The 16,251-nt window shown below is 34.7% G+C and overlaps 1 protein-coding gene and 1 non-coding gene across 3 annotated transcripts in view; both read right to left on the bottom strand.

Annotated features, from left to right (window-relative positions):
* Nucleotides 1–2,324: 2,324 nt before the first annotated feature.
* Nucleotides 2,325–16,251, bottom strand: part of DENND4A (DENN domain containing 4A) — a 94,552-nt gene continuing 80,625 nt past the window's right edge. Inside the window, exons 23-31 of one of the 2 annotated variants that reach the window (XM_007448122.1) lie at nucleotides 13,926–14,020; nucleotides 12,317–12,492; nucleotides 12,077–12,223; nucleotides 11,011–11,209; nucleotides 10,523–10,777; nucleotides 9,452–9,569; nucleotides 8,697–8,859; nucleotides 8,468–8,532; nucleotides 2,325–3,035 (exon numbers count right to left, since the gene is read on the bottom strand). In XM_007448122.1, the coding sequence (XP_007448184.1) occupies nucleotides 2,899–3,035; nucleotides 8,468–8,532; nucleotides 8,697–8,859; nucleotides 9,452–9,569; nucleotides 10,523–10,777; nucleotides 11,011–11,209; nucleotides 12,077–12,223; nucleotides 12,317–12,492; nucleotides 13,926–14,020 (1,355 nt within the window). In that variant the 3' untranslated portion in view covers nucleotides 2,325–2,898. The remainder of the gene's footprint in view (nucleotides 3,036–8,467; nucleotides 8,533–8,696; nucleotides 8,860–9,451; nucleotides 9,570–10,522; nucleotides 10,778–11,010; nucleotides 11,210–12,076; nucleotides 12,224–12,316; nucleotides 12,493–13,925; nucleotides 14,021–16,251) is intronic. The other variant, XM_007448123.1, reaches the window with a different exon arrangement.
* Nucleotides 6,149–6,220, bottom strand: TRNAE-UUC (transfer RNA glutamic acid (anticodon UUC)). The gene has a single exon. It is a non-coding gene; the product is annotated as a tRNA-Glu (tRNA).

A 16,251-nucleotide genomic window follows, 5' to 3' on the forward strand; every position in this document is an offset into this window, starting at 1 on the left:
TCTTTCCCTTCCTGCTCTGAGATAAAGTGCCTAATAGCAGCTTTCAAGTTCTAGTGGGAGAAACAAAAATAAAGCTGGGCAATTGCACATTACCATACAAATGGTTATTTTCTTACCATATACTTACAAAATATGTAGAAGTACAACATAACTTTTATATGCAGCAGGCTAACACTTGCTAGCTGCACTAAAGTATCATAGTAATTACCAGCATGAAATAAAATAAAATAAGCATATCACCTAAAATGTTGAACCAACATTTTCAGGGGCTATTTCTCTACATAGAAAAATGGAAAGACATTTTAAGAAAACCTTAAAATAAAATAAGCTAATGGCTTTAGGGTTTTAAAGCAAAAAACCTCCCCACAGAATAAGAAAAAAAAAAAAAGACAAAAATCAGAATATGACCAGACTGCATAACTCTCTGACAGGAGGAAAAAACTGAATATTGAAATATGATATAAAATACAAATGTATGACATTCAAAACACAATGGGAGGAAGTAGTAAACAAGTTGTACCAGGACATATGGCATAATTTATTTTCAACTAGTAAACAGATAAACAAAACTAAGAGTAAGAAAATAAAAGATAATGTAGCAAAAGGGTATTTCTCTCTAACATGATTGGCCATGATTCTCTAAAATGTATGGTCAACAGAGATAAAATTGAAGAAAAGTTTGTATGGAGCTATTTCAAAGGATGATCTACAGTTTAATTTTCTTTTGATCAAGGTTTACCACTCTCTATTCATGTTTTAGGTTTTATTTTTAAAGAGTAAATTTGTGCAAATAATATTCCCTGGGGATTGAAAATAGGGGAAATAAAACCCAGTCAAAAGTAGAAACAAAACTTGGTGTCAGGGGAAGGAGATAAAAATTACATTCACTTTTCTAAATGAGTCTGAACCATAAAGAATGGGCTTTACCTTACTTTTTTTGGTCAGATATTTGAAATCAATAAACTGTTATTCATATATATTGCTTGTGAAAGCTGTTCTTATACAAACAATAACAAAAAACCAGAATAGAACCCCAGAATTCTGTTTGGAGGGATGTTTGTCACTAATGCCAAAAGCCTCATCTATCAAATGTTTCTGTCCTTTGACAACTTTGAAATGACTGTGACTTAGAGAAGGTAAGACTGAATTAGAATGTGAAGCGTGGATCTGAATAGGAAGGAGGGATAAGACAAGAGTGGTATTTACAAAAGAGAGGCAGATACATGTGCACAGCACCAGACTTTTCAAGTAAGCAAGTTCAGCGCCAAACTAACTGACCTAAAATTTTACATTTTTAAGCTTTCCCCATTATTTCCCAGAGTAGAAAGCTGTGAAATGTTTTAGCTTGGTGCTATCCACTAGTGGGATGAGCTCAAAAGTGTTTTTTCTACAAGCTGAACTGGTTCTTAGTCTCAGGACTTTAAGGTATCTCCAGTCCAAAGTGTCCTGAACTCTGCCGGCTTCCACACATCTAATTTAGGACCTTTCATTTTTTCCTTCTTTGAAATTGGCTAGAGAATTCCTTTTATGACAATGTGTGGAAACACACACCACACAACACACTGAAAATCTATAAATAATTCTAACAGCCAAAGGATACTTTTTTACCCAAAGAAAGTGATATTAGAAATAATGCGACTACAAATATTTTTTAAGATTCTATTTAATACCCATGGTACTTAAACATTCAATTTACTGTCTATTTCTGGATATTGCTGGATTTTAGATTCCATAAACCAGATTCTGAAGGCTTACTGAAAAAGCCAAGTTCCTCAATATGGGAAATTCTATCTGGCTGTACTTTTATTTAGAGAGTTATTATTTTTCTACTTTTGAAAAAATATTTTGAATATTTATATATAATATATATATATATATAATATTAACAGAATACTCCAATAGGTCATATTCCAGATAAACATACTACAATTTGCATCATACCCAATATTTTAGATATTAAAATAAAGGTAGAATTTGGGATAAACTGTCTGACATATTTCCCAACATAAGTGTTCATGTAGAATATTAAAATTTAAATTGATATTTGGCTCTATAAGCTATTTTCCCTGTGTATTGTATGTATCTATTAGCAATAGAGAAAATTTTGAAATCATGGTATATTGAACCTGATTTTAGAGAAGCAGACTTGGAACCTCTCTGGCTCTCCTTCCACAAGGCTCAGTGAGTCAGTCTGGGAAATGCACACCCTTGCCATGACTCACCCACTGCAGTCAGGCTCAGGAGTACTAATATGCGATCCTAGGACAACACTGACACTAGCGCTGACATTTCTGAATCATTCTTCCAAGTAGTAAAAAAAGTATAGATATACATATAGAGATCTGCAGCTGTACTAATCACTTCAAATAGCAGCAGACAAGGAAAATAAGCACTTAATTACCTTGCTTCATAAGTTTAAGTTCATTTTGTTTGCTATATTAAGTTTAAAAATTAAAAAAATATCAACTTATTATAAACAAGTTAAAATATGTATAATACAACTTCATGGTCAAAACATTTGAGTAGTCTATGAAAACAGGAGATACTTTGTTCTTACATTTGTTTAAGTTCCATACATGATTTTTCAATCTGTCTCTTCTGGAAGAATCCATAAAACAGTTGTCTTATTCTATGGGAACCAATTTTGTTTATGGATTTTTTCATCACAAAAATACTTAATTACTTGTATGGGAGAAGAAAAAACAAAGAAATGGGAAACAAAGTAGCTCTCTCCCACTTGTTAGTATTTTCTTAAGACACTCTGTACATAAACTATCTGAACTTCCTGAACCATTTACAAATGCATTTTCAAATATTGAAGAAAAAAGGTTAGAGTCTTAAAGTGTTATTTTATACACTGACTACACAATACATATTGAAAAAATACACACACATATCTTAAAGATAAGGTTCTCCAAAGGTTTTTCGACATTCCATCACTCCTGTACTTGGTGGTCTATCACAGTTGTGGGTACTCTTGACTTGACTAGGTGTGAGACGATCGTATGCCATCTTGTATTCTTTATCAAATGCATCTGCAAAAATTCATAAAGAAAGGCATAAAGAAATTTATATTTGATATTATCAGCAATCAAGTTTTTGTAATACTACAGAACCACAAAATTAGAAGCCAAGAAGGAATCTCTAGGTCATTTCTGCCAACACAGAATTTCAGAGCTGGAATGGGGACCTTAGAGTCTGTAGCATTTAGAGCTAGGTTACACAGACCACTGAAATGTGAAGTACTAAGATGTTAACTGTTTAAAATTCTTCTTTCCCAAATTAAAAAATGTTGGTAAAATACATATAAAATTTACCATCATAACGATTTTTAAGGGCACAGTTCTGTGGTATACATACAGTTCTGTGGTATACATTCACAGTTCTGAATGTATACATACATTCATAATGTTCAATCATCACCACCGTCCATCTCCATAACTCTTTTCACCTTGTGAAACTGAAACTCTATACCCATTAAATAATAATACACCCCTCCCCCCAGCTCCTGTCAACTCTCATTCTACTTCTGTCTCTCTGATTTTGGCTTCTTTAAGTACTTCTTAAGTGGAAACATACAGTATTTGTCTTTTTGTGACTGGCATATTTCACTTAATATAATGTCTTCAAGGTTCATTCATGTTGTAGCATATGTCAGAATTTCTTTTCTTTTTTAAGGCTGAATAATAGTTCACTGTATGTATATATCCCATTTTGCTTATACACTCATCCTTCAATGACACTTGGGTTGCTTCCACATTTCAGCTATTATGAATAAGACTGCTATAAACATGAGTATACTAATATCTCTTTGAGACCCTGCTTTCAATTCTTCAGGGTATATACCCAGAAGTGAAATTGTTGGATAATGTGGAAATTCTATATTTAATTTTTTAAGGGAAATGCCATATTGTTTTTGACAGCAGCTATACCATTTTATATTACTACTAACAATGCACAAGGGTTCCAATTTTTTCATATCCTTATTTTCCAGAAAATAACCAATGCATTATTTTCTGGGTTTTTGACAGTAGCCATTCTATCTAATTGGTATGAGATGGTATCCCATTGTAGTATTTTTTTTTTTTTTTTTTGCGGTACGCGGGCCTCTCACTGTTGTGGCCTCTCCCATTGCGGAGCACAGGCTCCGGATGTGCAGGCTCAGCGGCCATGGCTCACAGGCCTAGCTGCTCTGCGGCATGTGGGATCTTCCCAGACTGGGGCATGAACCCGTGTCTCCTGCATCGGCAGGCAGACTCTCAACCACTGCGCCACCAGGGCAGCCCTGATACCACCTTTTGATGCACAGAAATCTTTAATTTTTATGATGCCCCACTTGCCTATTTTTTCTTTTGTTGCCTGTACCTTGGGTGTCATATCCAAGAAATCACTGACAAGTCCATGTCATGAAGCTTTTGTCCTATATTTTCTTCTAATAGTTTTATAGTTTTAGGACTCACATTTAGGTATTCAACCCATTTTGAGTTAATTTTTGTATTAAGGGTCCAACTTCATTCTTTTGTTAAGTGGATATCCCATTTTCCCAGAACAATTTATTGAAAAGACTGTCTTTACCTCACAGAATGGTCTTGGCATTCTTGTCAAAAATCATTTTTACCATAAATGTGAGGGTTTATTTCTGGGCTGTCTATTCTGTTCCACTGGTCTATATGTCTGTCTTTATGCCAGTACCACACTGTTTTGATTACTGTAGCTTTGCTATAAGTTTTGAAATCAGTTAGTGTGAGTCCTCCAGATTTGTTCTTTTTGAGATTGTTTTGGCTACTTGGGGTCCCTTGAGATTCCATAAATTTTAGGATGGGTTTTTCTCTTTCTGTAAAAAACATCATTGGGGTTTTGACAGCAATTGCACTGAATCTGTAGATTCAGTAATACTGATATCTGAAGCATATTAGTCTTCTAATTTATGAACATGGGTTATGTTTCCATTCATTCACATGATCTTTAATTTCTTTGAGCAATGTTTGTAATTTTCATTGTACAAGTCTTTCACCTCCTTGGTTAAACAAGCTCCTAAGTATTTTATTCTTTTTGATGCTACTGTAAATGGAATTGCTTTCTTAATTTCATTTTGGATTATTCATTGCTAGTTACAGAAATTCAGCTGATTTTTGTATCTTGATCTTATATCCTACAACCTTGCCGAATTCATTTATTAACTCTAATATTTTGGGATTTTTGTTTTGTTCTGTTTTGATTTGGTGTGGAATCTCTAGGGTTTTCTATACATAAGATCATGTCGTTTATAAATAAAGATAGTTTAACTTCTTCCTTTCCAATCTGGATGCCTTTTATTTCTTTTTCTTGCCTAGCAGCTCCAGCTAGCACTTCCAGTACAATGTTGAATAGAAGTGGTGGAAGAAGGCATCCTCTTCTTGTTCTGGATCTTAAAGGGAAGACTTTCTGTTTTGCACCATTGAGTATGGTTTTAACTGTGGGTTTTTCACAAATGCCCTTTATCAGGTTGAGGATGTTCCCTTCTATTCCTGGTTTGTTGAATTTTGTCAAATGCTTTTTCTGTGTCTATTGAGACATCATGTGGTTTTGTCTTTCATTCTATTAATATGGTGTATTACATTGATGGAGTTTTTTATGTTGAACCAACATTGCATCCCTGGGATAAATCCCACTTTGTCATGGCAAATAATCCTTTCTCTATGTTGCTGGATTTGGTTTACTAGTATTTTGTTGAGGATATCTGCATCTATATTAATAAGGGATATTGCTCTTTCATTTTCTTTTCTTGTGATGTCTCTGTCTGGGCTTGGTCAGCGTAATAATATTGGCCTAACGCATAGAATGAGCTAGGAAGCACTCCTTTTTCTTGTACTTCTTTTGTCAGAGTTTGTGAAGGGTTAGTGTCTTAGTTTGGGCTGCTGTAACAGAATACCATAGACTGGGTGGCTTAAATGATGAACATTTATTTCTCACAGTCTGGAGGCTGGGAAGTCCAAGATCAAGGTGCCAGCAGATGTGGTGGCTGGTAAGAGCACTCTTCCTCGTTTGCAGATAGCTGTCTTCTCCTTGTATCCTCACATGGCTGAGAAAGAGAGGGACAGCTTCTTCTTTTTCTTTTACTTTTCTTTTTGTTTTTTTTGGCTGCACCATGCAGCTTGCAGGATCTTAGTTCCATGACCAGGAATTGAACCTGGGCCACAGCAGTGAAAGTGCTGAGTCCTAACCACTGGACAGCCAGGGAATTCCCTCCTCTTTTTCTTATAAGGATACTAATACCATTGTAGGGGCTCCAACCTCATGATGTAATTACTTTCCAAAGGCTCTACTTCCAAATACTATCATATTAGGGCTTCAATATATATGAATTTGGGGGTAGGGGACACAAACATGCAGTTCATAACAAATGGTATTATCCTTCTTTAAACATTTGGTAGAATTCACCATCTGGTCCTGGGCTTTTCTTTGCGGGACGATTTTTGATTACTAACTCAATCTCTTTACTTGTTATAGGTCTATTAAGATTTTCTATTCTTGAATCAGTTTTATAGTTTATGTCTTTCTAGGAATTTGCCTGTCTCTTCTAGGTTATCTAATTTGTTGGCATATAATTATTTATAATAATTATTTTTATTTCTGTAAGGTCAGTAGGAATAGCCCACCTATTTATTTATTTAATTTTTGGCTGCGTTGGGTCTTCATTACTGTATGCAGGCTTTCTCTAGCTGCGGTGAGCGGGGGCTACTCTTCGTTGCAGTGCACGGGCTTCTCACCACGGTGGCTTCTCATTGTGGAGCACGGGCTCTAGCTGCACAGGCTTCAGAAGTTGTGGCATGTGGGCTCAGTAGTTATGGTTCGTGGGCCCTAGAGCGCAGGCTTAGTAGTTGTGGTGCACGGACTTAGCTGCTCTGTGGCATGTGGGATCTTCCTGGACCATCAAACCCATGTACCCTGCATTGGCAGGTGGATTCTAAACCACTATGTCACCAGGGAAGTCCTGGAATATCCCCCCTTTTATTCCTAATTTCAGTAATTTGAGTCTTCTCTCTTTTTCTCTTAGTCTAGCTTAAAGGTCTGTCAATTTTGTTGATCTTTTCAAAAACAAACTTTTGATTTCAATGAGTTTCTTGATTTTTAAAAATATTTCCCCCATTTCTCTATTTTATTTATTTCTGCACTAATATTTATATCCTTCCTCCTGCTTGCTTTGGGTTTAGTTTGCTCTTCTTTTTCTAGTTTCTTAAGGTAGAAACTGCTTTCACTGAATCTCAAAGTTTTGGTATGTTGTGTTTTTAATTTTAATTTACCTCAAAGTATTGTCTAATTTCTATTATGATTTTTTTGACCAATTTGCTATTTAGGAGTGTGTTGTTTAATTTCTATATACTTGTGAATTTCTTATTTTCCTTCTATTATTGATTTCTCTTTTCATTGTACTGTGGTTAGAGAACATACTTTGTATGATTTCAAACCTTTTAAATTTACTGAGAGACTTGTTTTATGGCCTAACATTTGGTTTATCCTGGACAATATTCCATGTGCAGTGGAGAAGAATGTGTATTTTGTTGTTGTTGGATGGTGTGTTCTGTAGATGTTTCTTAGGCCTAGTTGGTTTACAGTGCTGTTCAAGTCTTCTATTTCCTTGCTGATCTGCTGCCTAGTTGTTCTATTATGGTTGAATGTCTATTTCCCCCTCCAATTCTGTTAATTTTTACTTCATGTATTTTGGGGCTCTGTTGTTAGTTGTATATATGTTATAATTGTTATAAATAATTAATAATTCTTGGTGGATTGACTGTTTCATCATTATACAATGTCCTTCTTTGTCTCTAAAGTCTATTTTTTCTGATATTAATATAGTCACTCTAGCTCCCTTTTTAGTACTATTTGCATGGAGTATCTTTTTCAATCCTTTTACTTTCTATTTGTTACTCTAAAGGAGGCCAATAACTGAGAGTAGAAGATGATCAACCAAAAATGTTTGAGACCTCCTAAAATATATATTTTAGCTACATTACATTTTTTCTGAAACAAGCTTAATGTCATTAGTGATATGACACAATAGTTTAAAGCATGGGATTGGAAATTAAGACTGCTTGGTTCAGATATGGCTCCATTATTGCTGTGAAACCCAAGTTTAAGTCATTTAACCTCTTGGATCCTCAGTTGCCTCAGTAATAAAATGGAAATGATAACAGTACCCATCTCATAGGGATTTTGAGGATTATATGAGATGAAATATGGAAACTACTTGCTACAATATAAGGAAAATAATAAGCCCTCAAAAAATGTTAGCTTTCATTATTTATCATTATTACCAACATCACCAAAATATCAAAGTATCTTTTACCTTATATTAAAAAAATCAGACACAATTGTATTATATTAATATAATTTTATATTAAACTAATTAAGACTACCAATATAAAAACACTTTGAAAACTATACCATGATATATAAATATTACATGTTATATGTTATGCTGAATTACCTATATCAATGTTTTCTCTTCCCAGTGCCACAAGTGAGAGAAACAGTATTTCTCTATATAAACTCCTAGGGGGAAAAAGAAGTGGAGAAGATATTACTATTCAAACAGTCTATACATACCTACAAAAATGTTTATGTTAATATAAGCATGAGATATTCTAACAAATCACTCAGCAAACAATATGAATCCGCTTAGAGGAACAATATATTCATTTAAAAGAACGACTTACCTCTGTCTTTTAAAATGAGGACATTTATTCAGTGTCTCTAAAATCTGACTCATTGGTCCATAGACATCATTCATTTTAATGCTTTTTACCATATTTTTCAATAGTTCCTGGTTAAATGAATTATCACCTTTTTGCAATAAATGGACCATTGGATACTTCTGGGCTGTAAAAGAACAAGAGAGCAGATGAAGAAAAATGTTCTGTGTAGAAAGCAGAATGTAATTAAGCAGCAACTGACAGCTATTTAAAAAGTTACAAAGCAATAAAAATAAATTAAGGGCAATAGATAAAAGAACTGAAATTAAGAATGAAGTAAGAAGAAAAAAGGAAGAAATAAGACAAATAATGATAAAAATAAGCTTAAAGGCTCAAATACACAATAACTAAAAATACTGTTTTCCTTCATACAGCCCCTGGAAGGAATTTTAAATCAGCAGCCTGGGATGGAAACAAACAAAAAATAAGTACAAAGAAGAAAGCAATGTGCTAAAAACAAAACTCTACAAAACAAAACCCCTCCAGCACATATACAGCACCACTCAAAAAACAAAAACAAAAACCCCTTGACCTCCATAGATGGTAATACTAAAAACATCAAACTTAACACTCACTCTCAAACAAAAGAGTACGGTTTTGACCTGTAAGACAAAAAGTAGTGTAAAATAAAAGTCAGTTTACACATTAGTTTAGGCTATTTAAAGCAAGTAGAGAGTACTCTCATATGAAGGACATCAACATTCTATGACAGCACTTACTGTGGGCATTCCAGAGGATGTACAACGGCTGTCCTGGATCCTGATGTAATTTCATATTGTCCCACAACATTTGTATTAAAACATATTTACTGTCTTCAGACATACAGTGGCGAGGAATCTGTGTTGAAGAATAAAAAAACATTCATTAATGATCCTTATATGACAATGTTTTGTAAATATTTTATAAAGAGCCTTAAAAATATTTTTTAGGATGCATGTGTGCAAGAGAGAAAAGAGAACAGAAAAATCACTGATTTGTCTGCATTTTATAATCTACCGAAGGGAGATGACCTGAGTTGAGAAGTCAACGATCCCTAAAGTAGCAGATTTAACAAAGTACTAAGATCAGTGAGAAAGGGTACCATGAAGGGCTAATCTTGACCAGCTTATGACTGAGGCTCCACAGAAAGATGAATCCAGGAGCCCTATTCTCCATCAGTTCAAGACCCTAGCGCAGATGCTCTGACTGAGTTAACCTCTCATTCACCATGTACTGAAAATCCAAACACATGCACAATCACAGACATAAAGTACAAGAAGGGAGAAGACAAAGTTCCTGAACTTAGACACTTTGCCATTTAGTGCCACTGACAGCATATGAAAAAGAAACAAAATGCTTTAATAGAGCAACATATCAAAAATACGAGTGAACATATAACAAACTGCTTAAATGTTAAACCAAAATTCACAGTAAAGTAATGAAGAGAATGGTAGCACATGACTGCGATATGAATTACAGATGTCCAACTAAAGTGTCAGGCTTATTTTTGAAGGAGGTGTGAGGCATGAGTGGGGCAAACTCACAAAGTCTTCTCATAAGAGTCATTTACAGTTTATTCTTGAGGCTATAACAAAAAGTCAAGTCCATTTTGTGTAAACTTTATAAGAAGTCTAAAAAACATGACTGTCTTACCACTAGACTGTAAGAAGAAAAATTATTTGCAACAATTTTATTGATTGAGATGGTTATTAAAAATATTCAGCGTAAAATTACTTTTTTGTCATTAGGAATATGCAAACATTACAATGGTGACAGTAGCATTGGCTTTTAGTTAATTTTTACTCTTATACCTTTGAATACTTGTTACAATGCTCAGAAGAAAGAATCAATCCAGGTAAATTACTGGGTAAGTCAAGACGTCTAAAATACCACACCAGGTTCCAAAAAACAATTGGATGATGGTCCACAAAGTCTGCCACTGTTATTGCATGATCACCTTCATTTTCCAATAAGCTTTCAAGTTCCTTCCATACCACTAAAGGACTAAGATATGGAACAGTGATAGGATCTGGACTTGGGAGGTGCCATTCTAATCCTAAAGAATCCTGTTGAGTAAATAAAAACCATAAATAGCAATTACAAGATTGATGATACTAAATCATTAAAAAAAATTCCTGTCAATTATTTCCATATAATTAGAAATGTAACTGTATCATGTAACAAGACACTCTTCTTAACAATAATAAAATTGAAGCTTATAAGGCTGTTTAGTACAAGGGGAACAAACTCATATGTAAATTATCAATGTCCAAATTGTAAAAAACACCAAAATACATACTGTAGCTCCTTGTAAAGTAGTTGGCAGGCTGCCTGTAGGAATGAGCTTCTGTCCTCCATTGTCTTCCTTATCCAAGGTGCCATAAGTACTAACACTCCTGGCCATTGGAAATACTGGACATTTTGACAAAGCTGCTTTTGATCTATCAGCAGGGATCTGAATACTTCGGGCACATGTATTTTCGAGCAACTTTGATTTGCTTGGGCATTGAAAAAAGAAAAAAGTGCATCACTGTCTAGATTTACTTTATTTCACTGACCATGTTCTTCTCTTTAGAATCAGAGCTGCACATAGCAAAGTAAAAGGAAGGAAAGATGTTAATCAGGCTTTGGCTGGAAAAAAGGATACAGTTTAAGGTAGCCTAGTCATGTTAATTTCCTTTTTATCCAGTAAACTTTAAATATACAAGAGTCATTAATTTGTTCAAAACATTTAGTGGACAACTTTTATACTGCAGCAACCACAGTAGGCCCGAGGATACAAAGCAGAAAAAATAGGCACCTATTCCTTCAGGAGTCAGAGCTAGTGGGAGACAAAGAAAGGGCTATAATAGACCTATGATGAAAGAAGGTACACACACAGATTTGCAGTTTTGCAGTCTAAGCATTCAGGATCAAACAGGTCTTGCTAGCCTACTAGTACTATGTAGGCATTTTCTTTTGCACATGCATTTACCAATATAACTTCACTTGCCCAGCTATATTTGGTGTATTTGGCACTTATCCAAAATGGAGTCGATTTTGGCATTTGTTTTAAGCACAGACTTACTTGTATTGGGCTTACTGTGTAAGTCTTAGTTTGATTTTATAGTTCATCTATCAGCTCCAAATGTTTTCTTAGATTATTAAATATTCCTAAGTAAAAAAATAAATATTGCAAAGTAGAAGTACCTCAGTACTGACTTAATTCCTCAAGAGAGAGATAATTAATTAGGAATAAGAACTTGAGATTAAGAATCTATTATACATAGGAATTTAAACCTTAAAATGGTCAGCTAATTCTTCTGTCATTACTTGAAATGTATAGTATATGTTGTAAAAATATAGTTCCACATAATCATAATTACCTATTTAGATCAAAATTCCCTTGAACAGAGAGAACAGATGTGTCAAGACCAGAGGCTGATGTTGAGATACAAGACTGCCTTGTCTGCCTTGAAAAGGAGGATGGAAAATGCATATTTTCTGTAGACGGGCTTGACTTCAAAAAATATCTGTAATGTGAATCAAAGGAGCTTTTAGAGAAAAGAGATATTCTAGGAAACATGATCCTTAAACATGAAGGGAAAAAAAGCATAAATCATTACCTTCCAGGTCGTCTTAAATCTCTTATTTCGATGTTCAGAAAGGGCAAGAAAAGATTGCCACAAAATGGGCAGGTTGTATTGAGATTTGAATCATCTGCTGTCCAGCCAGCCATGATTTCCTCATCATGGACAAGACAATCACAGGTTCTACAACGAGAGCAGCTCGAGATAAGAACCTATGGGAGAAAACAGCATTTTATAAAGTAAGCCAGTTAGTGCAATTACAATTTAAAAACCATTTCAATTCATATATCTACTGGAAAAGTAAAACTCAGAAGGATTCAGAAGTTACAAATGAAAAATGGATTACATTCAGTACATTATATAATATACTCATCTTTAACTATTTCACCTAAGTCTACTCCAAAACTTTTGCCTGAAAGGGAAACTTGCATTTAAGTGAGGATTTCTACCATTATAATTACGTACTATAAAATCTGCCATGATTTTATTAATGGAAAACTAAACACAAGTATTACTTTGTTAATACACAAAATAGGTATTGGTAATTACATGTTATAGATCTGTGCTACTCAAAGTGTGGTCACCAGTAAGGAGCTGGTCCACAAACTCTTACTGGTTTGTGATGAGCTAAGTAAAGAAACTGAGAAGAGGATTTGGAGACCTGTAAACTAATTGCTGTAACAGCTAAGTCGGTGATCAGTAGATTTTACAAGAGTAACAAGCCATGACAGATTGGAAATTAAAAACAGCAACAACAAAAAAAACCCTGGTCTGTCACTACAGACAGTTTAAGAAGCATTGCTATAGATAAATGTAAATGCTGTCATCCCATTAAAATATAGAAATTCCTGAAGCCATCAGAAACTTTGTAAACTGCAACATCAGTGCTCATCATTTATTTTCCAGCTGCATGCAAATTTATTTTCCAAATTTATGCAAATTAGTGTGAAACAGAAACACAAATGTATTTGGAAGCAATTTTTACACAAAAATTAGGGAAAGTTTTTAAAGTGTAAAACTATAACCTTCTTATTGCAAGAAAATGGGATATAGCAGCACACCCAGCAGATATCTACATCAAACTGACACAGAGAATGAAAAACATGATGGAAAAAGTTGACACAAATGCCAAAACTGCTCCCTGTATCCTCATCCAAAAAGTGTGCCTTCACAGCAAAATTAGTTACAAGTGTTTAAGATGTGAAATAGGGACTTCCCTGGCAGTCCAGTGGTTAGGACTCCATGCTTCCACCACAGGGGGTGCGGGTTCAATCCCTGGTTGGGGAACTAAGATCCCGCATGCTGTGTGGTACGGCCAAAACAAAAAAGAAAAACAAAAGTGTAATAAAAATTCAAAGAGGACATACATAAAACAAGGGGTAAATATAAATACTGGAAATAAAAATGCTTTTGTATGTTGATAAACATGAAAGGAAGTATGGAACTTTTCTAAACAGAAAAAGTCATATGACTTCAATAATCTGAAATACTAGATATTTTAAGTTTATTCAGGAGCAATATACATTCTGAAATTTTCAGATGCCATATATTTAACTTTTTATAACTCTACCAGAGACTATCAGCACTTAAGAAATGTAAATTTTATTAAGTAGTACATGAAGATGTTCTTTTGATTAAATTGTACCTCCATTGCATAGTTCTGGAAGATATTTGTATTACTCGTGTTGCAGGAAGATGCCACTTCTGATTTCCCAGGTAAGGCAAACTTGGACAAGGATCCTGTTCATTATTAAAAAACAAAGAGCAAAACCATTAAAATTAACAGAAAGGATATGAGAATCTTTCACTTTCATAAATTCTCTGGTAAAATGTCGAACAGTTTTATTTAAAACTATTTAAGATGATAAAGGTAATTTAAGAAAAAGCAAATAAATAATGAAAAATGTTTTTCAACATATGCCTTTGTGTACACCTAAGGAAATGTGCTTTAATTCATTACTCACTTATTAAGCACTTTGTACAGACTAGAAGGCATTCCAGTTGTTTGTAATTACTGTTTTGCTGTTTCTATTCTTACATGTTTTAGATAAAAGAAAGTGTTTAGTTCTAAGGTCTAAAAAGTATAAAATAGCTGATCTTATTTCAGATCATGAAAAGAATTACTGGCAACTCTCTGCCTTATAAGGATCTTTAAAATCTGGAACAGTAATCTTGCTTTTAAACACTAGGGAAGAGTTTCCAAGTACGTTCTTAAGAGCAAAGGGATATTAGCAGGTATTAAAATAACAACAAAATAAGGGCAGTTCTGTGGTCAAGTCAATTGCTGACAGTGGCTATATCTAGTTAGGAAAACTGGAAGTAATCAATACATTTTCTATACTTTTTTTTTCCCAGTAGTTACTACATTTTATGAATGAACAATGGTATTTTTAAATATAAAGGTTAAAAAAATGTAACAGTATAAACTATCAGTTCCAAGAAATAGAGAGGATAGGAAAACATGTTAAACGCCACCATGGGGATGCATAATCCAGACTAATGATCTGATTGCTTCAGCAAATAAATGACAAGGGAGAAAAAAAAGATAGCTCTAGAGCTTCCTCTAGCCCTAGGCTCTGCCACACAGACAAGCAGAGAGGTGGATAGAGAGCTGAAGCTTCACAACATCCTTTAAGATGACTAGAAATGGTGGCAACTAGAGTTCTTTCCTGATGGTCCCCCAATAACCTTCTGTAATCCCCCTCTGCTAAAGCTAGTTCAAAATTGCTATCTATCAGCCTTGACTAATTCAGTCATTTATGTGGGCAGCCTACCTCTTATATCTAATCAATCTACAGCACAGAATAAATATTCTTTTTAGCAAATACGAATCAGGTTGTGAGGTAAGTCTTATTTACTTAGCTCAATAAACAGTTCTTGCATGTTAGAAAAAAAAAATAAGAGGCTGGGAACTAATCACCTGATTTCTTTGTGAATATACGAAAGGGGGAAAAAACAGGGAACAAAGATGAGAGGGAGTTAGTAGACATATCAAACAAATGCAACAAGTGGACATTGTTTGGGTCTCAATTTGAACAAACCACCTATAAAAAGAGTTTCGTGAGATAGTTGTGAAAATTAAACTAAGTATTTTATATAAGATATGTGATAAATATTGTCACATTAAAAATATGATAACTATTACAATTTTGTTTTGAAAACAAATGAATACTTCACAAAAGATACTGTATGAGTCCATAACATGTTCAAAAATGGCCATGCTGACATACAGTGTTAGAAGATAATGTTCATCTGTGAAGGGAGCGGTGAGTAGATGTGGTTATGAGAGGGGGTTCTGGATGCTGTTTATGTTGTATTTCTTTTTTCTCCCCTCCCAAACATTTATCTATTTACTTAGTTATATGGCTGCACCAGGTCTTAGCTGCATTATGCAGGAGCTTCATTGTGGCATGCAGGCTCTTTAGTTGTGGCATGTGGGATTTAGCTTCCTGACCAGGGATCGAACCCAGGCCCCCTGCATTGGGAGCAAAGAGTCTTAACCACTGGACCACCAAGGAAGTCCCAAGGTTCTGCCTCTTAATCTGATACTGGTTAATCAGTTGTCCTCAATTTGTGAAATGTACAGTATTTACATACATAAAAATGTACACACTACATGTATAACATAGAGTAAATAATTAATGTATTAAATAAACTTTAATAAAAACTTACAAAGATATAACATTAAAGTCCTTATGTTTTAGAAATATCAATACATGTTGAAGTATTTATGAATAAAATTATATATTGTTTGGGATTTACTTTAAAATAATCCAGGGCTTCCCTGGTGGCGCAGCGGTTGAGAGTCCGCCTGCCGATGCAGGGGACACGGGTTTGTGCCCCGGTCCAGGAAGATCCCACATGCCGCGGAGCGACTGGGCCCGTGAGCCATGGCTGCTGGGCCTGCGCGTCCGGAGCCTGTGCTCTGCAATGGGAGAGGCCACAGCAGTGAGAGGCCCGCGTACCACAAA

Source organism: Lipotes vexillifer, unplaced genomic scaffold (genome assembly GCF_000442215.2).
Source record: "Lipotes vexillifer unplaced genomic scaffold, Lipotes_vexillifer_v1.1 scaffold713, whole genome shotgun sequence".
NCBI classification, from domain to species: domain Eukaryota; kingdom Metazoa; phylum Chordata; class Mammalia; order Artiodactyla; family Lipotidae; genus Lipotes; species Lipotes vexillifer.